Raw genomic sequence first — 12,031 nt, forward strand, 5'->3', positions numbered from 1 at the left:
CTGGGAGTTGTAGAGGACTTGTTGAAAATGGGCTGTAGGGGATGGGAAGCTTAAGCAGTGAATTGTGATATTTGTCAGAGAACTGCTGAAGAGGCTAAGTTTCACATTTAACTATAGAGCCATAGCAGAAGTTCTGGCAAAAGGTAAAACCTTCCGTAACCAAGGGTCAGGGGAAACTTTCCGTTTAATCTAGAACCAGCAATAGTGCTGCAGATCCATGGCATAGTACAATGTACAGTGACACTTGCAGGAGCTGTTTTTTTTCCTCATCACTTCTGGTTTAGTTTTTATGTGAGAACAACCTAGTTCTGGGCTTAATTCCACTGCTTTGGTTTTGTTTAGAATCTCTAGGTTTACATGTAGGTATGACAAGGGATTGTGGTCTTGAGATATCCTGATGGAAATGGGTGCTGTTCAAGAACTGCTGGAAGGCATGTTCACCACTGTCAGCTGATTTCATGGGGCTCCTTCAAATTGTGCCACTGATGTAGCAGTGCAGGCACCAGAACTTGACAACCACTTCTTTTTCTGAAGTGGTTCACAGAGGACTCAAATCTGGCTCAAAGTACTCCCCTATAGTGGCTTTTAGGCCATGCCCAAGTCTTGAGCTGTTTTGTGAGGAAGGTTTATGTGGCTAATGACAAATGAATAGGTTTGAGGAATTGCTCCTTGTTCAGAATGACAAAACTAGTGATCATTGACTCTCCTGCTTGCACAGAGGTCTCTTACAATTTAAAACATGTCTCGGGGAGCTGTGACCATTTAGAATACAATGGAAAAATATACTTCTTTGTGACTTACTGTTTTCTTTTCATTGGATGTGTAATACATGTCATCTAGAAAAATCCAGGATGGAATGTAACAATACAAGAGAAGGAAAGTTGCTACTCTCCATATAGCGGAGATGCTGAGTCGCAATAGCCACAACAAAAAGATTCACACAATTATAGCTTTCGGCCATTAAGGCCTTTGTCAGCAGTACATACACACACACACACACACACACACACACACACACACACACACACACACACACACACACACACAGTGTGGTTTCCGCTCTCTCAGACTGCAGACACGTGGACACGTGTGTGTGTGTGTGTGTGTGTGTGTGTGTGTGTGTGTGTGTGTGTGTGTGTGTGTGTGTGTGTTTTGCCTATCACGACTTAGCATCTCCATAGTGAGTAGCAAATTTCCTTCTCTGGTATTGTTATATGTCATCTTGAGGTTAACATTACAATTATTGTAAACTTCAGCTTGTCAGTAGGATAGTATTCACAGCTGTGCTTCGGAATAAATAGTTGTGTGGATCTGAAGATAAGTTGTACAAGGCTCAGCCATAAAGTGAGTTTCACTGTGCCCACGGACACTAACAAACCAGAATTTAATTGAATGATTTATTGTAGCAGCTGCAGGAAGCATTGCACTATTTTTCAACATATTCACCAAAGGAATTCAAACATTTGTCATACTGTGCACCAAACTTACATATCCCTGTGTCATCAAAGTCTGCCCTCTATGATTTACCACCTCTTCTTCTCAGTCGGTCTGAAAATGCTGATTCTGACTGGAGAGGAATTTCCGAGGTTCTGAATGGCAGTCGCTGGAAATGAGTCCATAGTTTTAGGGTGGATCATCAAACATCTCTCTGCTGAATGTTTACAGAAGCTCTGTTGTCCTTCAAGCAGTGTGTGGTAGAATGTTACCATGGAGCAAGGCAACTCTCGCTCTATGTATCTGTGCCACTTATTTTGAAAGGTATTTTATAACTTCCGCTTTTTTGTGCATTAATGCTCAATATTTACAATCTCACTTCTGGTTAGGAATTTTATGAAGAGAACTCCCCATCAGTCACAGAACATTGAACGTATTGCTTTCCACACTAGCACAGTCTCTTTGAATTTCATCTTGCTGGGAGAACCACTATGACATCATTGCATTGACTGCTACTCGGTTTCTGGGTTATTGTGTGCAACCCATGACTCATCCCCTTTGTTGATCGGATCCAGAAACTCGTTTCCATTATCATGGTACCGCTGGAGAAAAGTTAAAGTTGTTTTGCTTGCACATTTCTGTGTGTTCTGGATTGATTTGCTTGGGCCCCGCCTGATTTACAATTTCCGGAATAACACGACAATTCCGTGCAAACGAGGAGTTTCACTTCCTTGGGAACTGACTGCTGAATTCTGTGATTGTGGGGCAATGAATGTCCTTAATGTGTTCCCGCACAAGCTCCTCAAGAACGCCTCTAATGATGGTGGCCTCCTGCTGCACTCATCATGAGAAATTTGGCACCTGCTGCATTGTATCTGCACCAGTGACATTCTGTCTGCTTGCTCATGATGATAACACATAGACCTGACACAACTGATGAATTTAAATCATTGCTATATTCTGTGCATTCAAAACCTTCATCACTGACCACACTTCACACACGATGGGAGCTGGAATGAGAGCCTCCGTTTTTTTATCACTGCTACAAAATTGCGAGAACTTGGTAAGCCTGTTTAGACATGTAAGACATCGTTGCTATATCATGTACGGGCAGTCACTTTTCACAATAGACAACTTATTTTGTTGGCGCGCATCATATAATGGTTCACAACCAGTAATCTAAATAAAACATGGCAGGTGACACAGTCAGTTTCCTTTCTCTTTGTGGTCTCTCCGCTGTCGATATTCGGGCACCCACAAAGGGGAAAGGAGCAATTATCGGTTGTAGACAGTTTGTCTTAAGTGTGTAATGGCTCCTATAGCAAATGAAACAATTTTTCAATTTTTTTGTGTTTTCCAAAGACAGTGTCCTACTCTGCATTTCAAACAGTTGATGTTTGTTAACTTGGCCAACAATTAAAATGTTTCTCATAAAAGTGTCACAGTATCCACTTCTGTTTGTCCAGCAAAAGAAAGTTATTTGCCAGACTTTGACATGAAATACTGTTTGAATGTTAATGTTTCTCCACACATTTTGAGCAAAAGATCACAGGTCATTACCAAAGCAATAGAGGTTCCACATTGTTCTCATCCAAATATTACACAGAAGGGCATAAAGAAAAGAAAAAAATCAACGTAATGGTGTCTTTAATGCTTCCTTTATTGTTTCGCACTTGTAATAATATCACTCCGCATTTGTAATAATCACTCGGTGTTCGAAATCTTCTCCAGTTGACAGTTATCTGAAAGTTGCAATAATCACTGCCCATTTCCTTCAGCAAAATTTCATGGGTATACAGGAGGAACTATAAACATTCAGGATTCAGGGATACCACAGGAACAGTCATCAGGGGGGGGGGGGGGGGGGGAGGAATCTAGTAAACACGGACTCTAAAGTGCATACCTTTAGAGCTATGAGCACTTGTTCATCTCTGCTACTATGAAACCTATCTTTTCTACTGAACAATGTGTTGAATTATTCTTTAAACTTGGGAGGAAATCTGTATCTCCAATCTTGAGAAAATGGATTGCACGTGCCAGCGGAAGTGCATGTGCTACATACAATCCAGTTTCTCAAAATTTGAAGTAGACATAGATCTCACGCGTTTAAAGAAAAAAGCGTTAGCTACATTTTGTAAGCAGTAATGTATGACTTAACAAGCACCATATGCAAACTCATAGTGACCCGTATTTTTCATTGCAAACTATTCATATTTCATCCTTTGGGCTACTTTATTTCAGAATATCACAATAAATATGACCTTGAATGAAACGATAGGCTGATGAATGAGACAATGAGATGTGAGAGAACTAAGTTTTTTTACTAAGTAGTTTCTTCAAAATGGTTTGAGACAAATTTCAGAGCATACGGCTTGCACATGCTGCCATTGATGACCCTCTTACAGGACACCCTTCAACGCTTATCGATGATGATCGTGTCAGAAACATCAATGAAATTGTGCGTGCAAATTGAAGACCGACTGTACAAGAGATTCCAGAAGAATGTAACATTTCAGTTGTCATGACATGAGATCCTGACTTAAATCTTGTAATGCTTTGTGTTGCCATTGAGTTCATCCCATATCTCAAGTTCATCCCACGACTCATGAGGCAAATGAGAACGAGATGTTCCTTAAGAGAATCATAACTGGTGGTGATGTGTGGGTCTATGGTCATGATGTTGAGACCAAGTTTCAATCTTCACATTGTGTTGGGAACGGTTCTCAGGGACCAAAACGAGCTCATCAGATCAGGTCAAATGTCAAAGCCATGCTGATAGTTTTGTTTGACTTTGAAGAATTAGTTCATCATAAATTCATGCCACAAGGAAAAACTGTTAATCAATGGTACTATTGGGTCACATTCTGATGCCTGTTAGAAGGTAACAGCCTAGAATGTGGTAAGAGAATTCATGGCTATTGCATCATGATAATGCACCCGCACATTCATCCCTGTTAGTGAGTGACTATTGCACAAAAAATGAAATTACTATGCTGCCTCATCCTCTGTACTCTCCAGACCTAGCCCTTGTGGACCTTTTATTATTTCCAAAATTGAAAACCCTGTCGAAAGGATGAAGATTTGCAATGAAGGATGAGATAAAAGAAAATTCACAGATGACACATTGAGCAATCCAACAAGAGATGTACTGAGAATTATTCCAGAAGTGGAAAGTGTTGGGAGTGGAGTATCAATTGTGGAGGAAAGTATTTCGAAGGAGACCTTGCACACTGAGTAAAAGGTAAGTACAGAAAAATTTTGTGGACAAAGTTTTGGAATGTTTTGAACAGACCGCATACAGTTAACTTGCAGGGAAGTGAAAACAACTCGGCAGAAGACACTAATCATTTGGTTAGGATGCAGTGGACACATTGATCAAAGTTCACTCGGTTCTTGTAACTGAGAGTGGACCAAAGTTAAAAACAGTCCCTACAGCAAATTTTGTTAAATTGCTGTGAGGATAACTTTGTGGCACAAGATGTTGGTATATAATTAAAGTTAGGAAAGTCCAGTGTGTTGAGCAATATCTGATTAATTTAAGTAATAAATGTTTCTTCTGAGCCAATGACGGAGTTATAGTAGCCTCCAGGAACAGTTATAAATGATTAAATGAACAAATAGTGACACATAAGAGAGCAATACTGTGTCACACATTGCCAACATGGGAGTGGAGGAAAGCTGCATGATCCTTGGAGCAGCAAAAATCGGCCCAGTGGGTAGGACTTGGTAGGGAGTAGGTGGAAGAGCAACATAATTATTTCTTCGTCTTATGCATAATGAATGTGAAATCATTCCTCTTCTTCTTTCACACTAAATGTTGTACTGCATGAATTCTAGCACTAAAACAGTGTAGTTTATAATGTAACCTGGTTCACACGTAAAGGCTTGCATGATACTGCTGAGAAGATTACTTCAGTCTTAATTATCTCATTCACTGTTTCAGGTATTGCTTGAATGGACACAGCAGTGCTCCGATCCAAGTGCTCGGGCAAACCTCTTAAAGATCAGTGGAATATTAGGAATGATGAAGGGAGACAGTTCGACTTTGAAGGTAACTCATGGACAACTAACTGACACAAGAGTTACTTTTATGTGTAAATTATTCACAAATTAACTGATCATATCATTGAACACTATTAATTAATAAGGCACTGGAGCTTACTGGAACATTGTACTTCGTGCTTTGAACAGTAAGATGTTTTTATTGAAGTTTTCTACCTGATGTACCTAAGCTCCTTAAAGTATTAAACAGAGTGGTGTGCGTGGGAATCCTTTTCGAGGCTGACATTGTTCTCAAATTTTTGTTCTGTTTTCAGATTAAAATCCTCCATTGTCATTTTAATAGTGGGATCTGCTACAATTTATCAGATTCTGTAACTTAGTGTAGAGGTCTTCTACCTCTTCATCAAAAGTGTGCCTGTCAGTGCTCAGACTTTAATGATTTCCAGTGAATATCTTCAAAAATCATACTATATCATTAACAGCTACCATGAATGCATTTGCTGCTGTTGCTCCTCCTCCTACTACTACTACTACTACTACTACTACTACCACCACCACCACCACCACCACCACCACCACTTCTTCAGAAATGCTTTCCTTGCCATTGCCAGTCTACATTATATATCTTCTCTCTTTGACCATCATCTGTTGCTTTGCTCCCCAAATAGCAAAACTCTTTTACTACTGTGTCTCATTTCCAATGCTAATTCCCTCAGCATCATTCGACTTAATTCGACTACATTCCATTATCCTCATTTTGCTTTTGTCGATGTTCATCTTATATCCTCCTTTCAAGACACTATCCATTCCGTTCAACTGCTCTTCCAAGTTCTTTGCTGTCTGACAGAATTGCAATGTCATTGCCGAACCTCAAAGTTTTTATTTCTTCTCCCTGGATTTTAATACCTACTCCGAATTGTTCTTTTGTTTCCTTTACTGCTTGCTCAATATACAGATTGAATAATATCGGGGAGAGACTACAACCCTGTCTCACTCCCTTCCCAACCCCTGCTTCCCTTTCATGTCCTTCCACTCTTATAACTGCCATCTGATATCTGTTCCAATTGTAAATAGCATTTCACTCCCTGTATTCTACCCATGCCACCTTTAGAATTTGGAAGAGAGTATTCCAGTCAACATAGTCAAAAGCTTTCTGTAAGTCTACAAATGCTAGGGGCGTAGGTTTGCCTTTCCTTAATATTTCTTCTAAGATAAGAATTGCCTCACGTGTTCCAATATTTCTATGGAATCCAAACTGATCTTCCCCGACATCAGCTTCTACCAGTTTTTCCATTTGTCTGTAAAAAATTCGTGTTAGTATTTTGCAGCTGTGACTTATTAAACTGATAGTTCGATAATTTTCACTTCTGTCAACACCTGCTTCCTTTGGAATTGCAGTTATTATATCCTTCTTAAAGTCTGAGGGTACTTCGCCTGTCTCATACATCTTCCTCACCAGATGGTAGAGTTTTGCCAGGATTGGCTCTCCCAAGGCCGTCAATAGTTATAATGGAATGCTGTCTACTCCCGGGGCCTTGTTTTGACTCATATCTTTCAGTGCTTTGTCAAACTCTTCACGCAGTATCGTATCTCCCATATCATCTTCACCTACATCCTCTTCCATTTCCATAATATTGTCCTCAAGTACATCGCCATTGTATAGGCCCTCTAAATACTCCTTCCACATTTCTGCTTTCCCTTCTTTGGTTAGAACTGGGTTTCCATCTGATCTATTGATATTCGTACAAGTGGTTCTCTTTTCTCCAAAGGTCTCTTTAATTTTCCTGTAGGCAGTATCTATCTTACCCCTAGTGAGATAAGCCTCTACATCCTTACATTTGTCCTCTACCCATCCCTGCTTAGCCATTTTGTACTTCCTGTCGCTCTCGTTTTTGAGACGTTTGTATTCCCTTTTACCTGCTTCATTTACTGTGTTTTTATATTTTCCCCTTTCATCAGTTAAATTCAATATTTCTTCTGTTACCCAAGAATTTCTATTAGCCCTAGTCTTTTTACCTACTTGATCCTCTGCTGCCTTCACTACTTCATCCCCCAGAGCTACCCTTTCTTCTTCTACTGTACTGCTTTCCCCCACTGCTATCAATTATTCCCTTATGCTCTCCTTAAATTTCCACCTTTTTGCAGTTTCTTCAATTTTAATCTGCAGTTCATAACCAATAGATTGTGGTCAGAGTCCACATCTGCCCCTAGAATTGTCTTAAAATTTAAAACCTGGTTCCTAAATCTCTGTTATACCATTATATAATCTATCTGATACCTTTTAGTATCTCCGGGATTCTTCCATGTATACAATCTACTTTTATGATTCTTGAACCAAGTGTTAGCTATAATTAAGTTATGCTCTGTGCAGAATTCTACCAGACAACTTGCTGTTTCATTTCTTTCCCCCGATCCATATTCACCTACTATGTTTCCTTCCCTCTCGTTTCCTACTCTCAAATTCCAGTCACCCATGACTATTAAATTTTCGTCTCCCTTCACTACCTGAATAATTTCTTTTATCTCATCATACATTTCGTCAATTTCTTCATCATCTGCAGAGCTAGTTGGTGTATAAACTTGTACTACTGTAGTAGGCGTGGGCTTTGTGTCTATCTTGGCCACAATAATGTGTTCACTATGCTGTTTGTAGTAGTTTATCCGCACGCATATTTTTTTTATTTATTATTAAACCTACCCCTGCATTATCCCTATTTGATTTTGTATTTATAACCCTGTATTCACCTGACCGAAAGTCTTGTTCTTCCTGCCTCCGAACTTCATAATTCCCACTATAACTAGCTTTAACTTATCCATTCCCCTTTTTAACTTTTCTAACCTACCTGCCCGATTAAGGGATCTGACATTCCACGCTCCGATCCGTAGAACCCCAGTTTTCTTTCTCCTGATAACGTCCTCTTGAGTAGTCCCCGCCTGGAGATCTGAGGGGGGGACTATTTTACCTCCGGAATATTTTACCCAGGAGGACGCTATCATCATTTAACCATACAGTAAAGCTGCATGCCCTTGGGAAAAATTACGGCTGTAGTTTCCCCTTGCTTTCAGCCGTTCGCAGTACCAGCACAGCAAGGCCGTTTTGGTTATTATTACAAGGCCAGATCAGTCAATCATGCAGACTGTTGCCCCTGCAACTACTGAAAAGGCTACTGCCCCTCTTCAGGAACCACACGTTTGCCTGGGCTCTCAACAGATACCCCTCCGTTGTGGTTGCACCTACGGTACGGCCATCTGTATCGCTGAGGCACGCAAGTCTCCCCACCAACGGCAAAGTCCATGGTTCATGGGGGGGGCCTTAGAATTATCCTTTTCTAATGTACCTTAATCTTAAAATGCCTCTCGAGCGGTTCTAGGTGCTTCAGTCCGGAACCACGAGGCTGCTGTGGTCGCAGGTTTGAATCCTACCTTGGGCATGGTTTTGTGTGATGTCCTTGGGTTAGTTAAGTTTAAGTAGTTCAAAACCTAAGGAATTGATCACCTCAGATGTTGAGTCCCATAGTGCTACATCCATTTTTTTTTTTTTTTTTTTAAATGCCCTGTTCAAGGATCCAATACTAAAATACTTTGTAATGGAGTGCACTTTACATCATAAATCTGACCATATTTTTTTAATAAATCAAGTAATTAAAGGCAGATAATGTTTGCAAAATTGGAAAAAGCTTAGAAGAAGAGGAAAAGTTGTACATTTTTCTGAATGTGTCTCAGAGCTTCATATTCTGTTTTATTTTCATTAAATAAAAATATTTCATACATATTTTCTGTTGCTAATTGATTCAAATGATCACTTACACACTTTTCTCACTATCAATTACTCTGTTACAGGTTGTTGGAAATTTTTTACTTGATACAGCTAGCAAAGAAACTGAACTCTGGGTCACAGCAGAAACATTGGATACAATCATGGATGTTTTTGCTGAGGATGAAACAGATGTAGCAGCTGCTGAAATATCATTAGTAGACAGACTGAAAGGATTAGTGCCAGGTCTAAAGCATAAGGTCAGTAGTAATATTCGTGTGTGTGTGTGTGTGTGTGCGTGTAAAGCACTTCCAATAATTTCAGAAAAATGGTATTTTGTTACAAATGCCACTGTACAACAAATTGAACTTCCAGTACTCTTTCCACATTATTTAGAATAAGCACACCCTACAAAAAACTTATCATTTCGAGATGTATTGCTAATACCGTGTAACACTAGTTTAGCCCTGATAATGACCTGAATTCATCCAGGTAGGAGTGTCACACAGGTCTCTTCAGGTTTGCCGTGTCTGGCTGAAGTCCATATGTTGATCAGTAGGTAAAGTGTTTATTAAAACAGGAAATTGTTGAATTCTGTGAAGATGTAGAATAAAAGGTAACAGCTCTACCATGCAAGCATTGGGGTTGCACTCATCTGGTGTGAGACATTCGCAGGGGGGTCCACTGGGGCACAAACCGCACAAGAACCCTGGGTTCGGTGTGGGGCGGCAGTGGGGTGAGTGGACTGCTGTAGCCTGTTTTGGGGTTGTGTACCATTGAGACTACGGAGGGGACGAAGCCTCTCCGTCGTTTCTAGTTCCCCAGTTCAACGCGGTACAGTACAATATAGTCCTACTATATTATGACCTCCATCTTCTTTGAAGTATTTTTGTTATATGGTCCATTGAAGGCGTGTAGCTTTGTATGTTGCTGTGAATAATGTCCGTTTTGTGTGGTAACCAACTTCCAGTATCCATTGCATGTTGTCCCATTTGCAGCTTTTGCTTGGGAACTGACAGATAGATCCAAATTCACTCACAGCAGGAATTCCAATCGTATTTGAAACCTATTGTCACTGACAAGATTTTACATTCGTCGCTAGTCCCTATCAGTTAAGAGATTTTTAAACACAGCGTTCCTACATGTTGACACACAGTTAAGAGTGGTACACCATACCTTGTAGATATGTCGAGCATCGTTGATATGCTGACTGATAGGGTGACTTCATTCTTGTAGGATGTAGTTGGGAAATGGCTATAGTGTAATGCTTATGAGCTTTTATACCTCTCTCCGCCAAGACAGACAGTATCATCCATTGTCTATTACTCTCCATCTCAAAACCCAATTAACATCAGTTGTGTTATAAGTGCTCATCTTACTCTCATGTGTATCTCATGGAAAATGTTAAAAATTAAGGAAAATATAAAACAGCCATTTGTCAGTACATTGATCACAAATGAGTTTTGTCACCAATTATATTACGTGTAAGGTAACTTTGAGAGAGTTTATTCATATAGTTTTATTTTTTTCTTGCTAAACTTGATTAACTGAGAACTCGTAGTTGGTTAACCTGCTAAGCCTAGGATTCATTATTGCAATAGCTATTTCATTTTGCTCTTGGTCTTCAGTGCCCTTTATTGATATATAGGCAGAAACTCAGCAAAGAATTATTATTCCATTTCTCTCCTGTGAGCATTAAATTTTTCTGAAAGCATTTTATAAGCATTTCCATTGACCTGCTCATGTTGGTATTATTCTCACCAACCTGGTGGAAACTCTTGCCTCACTTATCCATTGCACATGGTTAGACTATGGTAATCTTGCACATTTCATTCTCTTTGGCTGTGGCTTGGAAATGATTGAGCTACAGACCTGCATGAGAGACACAAGTCAAGGTTACTATGAACTTCGTCAGAAAATTTAATATGTGGTTGAAGGTTAAAGCTGGTTCAGCGAAGGATCCTGGTGAAGGTCTTAAAGAAATAGTATTGGTAGGTGATTAGATAAAATCTACAATTTTAAATAAGAGAAATGAAACAAAATTCTTTTGTTGCAGGTGCGCTCAAAGAAGAAGTCTTTGGGTGAACACTACATCACTGTTACTACTGTGTGTACAAATTTAAATCGTTTCATTCAGTACAAAGGAAAGAGAATTGCTTTGATTAAACAAAGCAATGGGCATTCTTAATGCTACAATTCCATTTTGTAAAGATTATTATTGTTGTAGTTAAGTCAGATAATCTAGTTTTGTATCATCAGTAGAAAAATACTGACAATATTTTATTTAAAAAAATTTTACATGTGAAATGTAAATCTTATGTGAAAGGTGTATTAATTTTGACTGTGATGCAACTGATATTTTAATTTTGAATGAAATAAAGTCTTGTCTATATGCTAAAAAATTTTGAAAAACAAGGCATTTGATGTTTTAATCAACTTTGTATTGCTGTGGCATTAGTCACTGTCTTGATTGGAAGCATTTGTTGCCCCTGACCAGGTTTTTTTTCCCCCCCTCAGCTGCAGAAATGTTTGACCTAAATATATTGCTTAATTTTACACCACTAAATGGTTTGCTTATTTCCTCCAGAATACATTTTACCTGTTCCTTTCATCCCCACTGAAATGCTGATATTAACAACAAAATGAATACAGTGAAAATAAACAACGTTTCAGAACTAAATAATAGTATTCATAAATTGATCAAATAGTGCAACATTATGTGTGGTTTTGCTTTCCAAAGATAATCTCTTCATTGTTCAAGATATTTCTGCAGTTTAAAGCACTCATGTCATGTTTCTTTATGACTTCCAGCTCACCTTCTCTTTGCCAGTATTTTTAAGT

The 12,031-nt window shown here is 39.1% G+C and overlaps 1 protein-coding gene across 1 annotated transcript in view; it reads left to right on the forward strand.

Moving 5' to 3' along the window:
• LOC126353832 (HEAT repeat-containing protein 3) overlaps positions 1-11,746 on the forward strand; it is a 233,724-nt gene extending 221,978 nt beyond the window's left edge. Inside the window, exons 12-14 of the mRNA XM_050002965.1 lie at positions 5,378-5,485; positions 9,277-9,450; positions 11,247-11,746. Coding sequence (XP_049858922.1) covers positions 5,378-5,485; positions 9,277-9,450; positions 11,247-11,378 — 414 coding nt within the window. The 3' untranslated portion in view covers positions 11,379-11,746. The remainder of the gene's footprint in view (positions 1-5,377; positions 5,486-9,276; positions 9,451-11,246) is intronic.
• The last annotated feature ends 285 nt before the right edge of the window (positions 11,747-12,031 follow it).

Source organism: Schistocerca gregaria, chromosome 3, assembly GCF_023897955.1.
Source record: "Schistocerca gregaria isolate iqSchGreg1 chromosome 3, iqSchGreg1.2, whole genome shotgun sequence".
Taxonomy (NCBI): domain Eukaryota; kingdom Metazoa; phylum Arthropoda; class Insecta; order Orthoptera; family Acrididae; genus Schistocerca; species Schistocerca gregaria.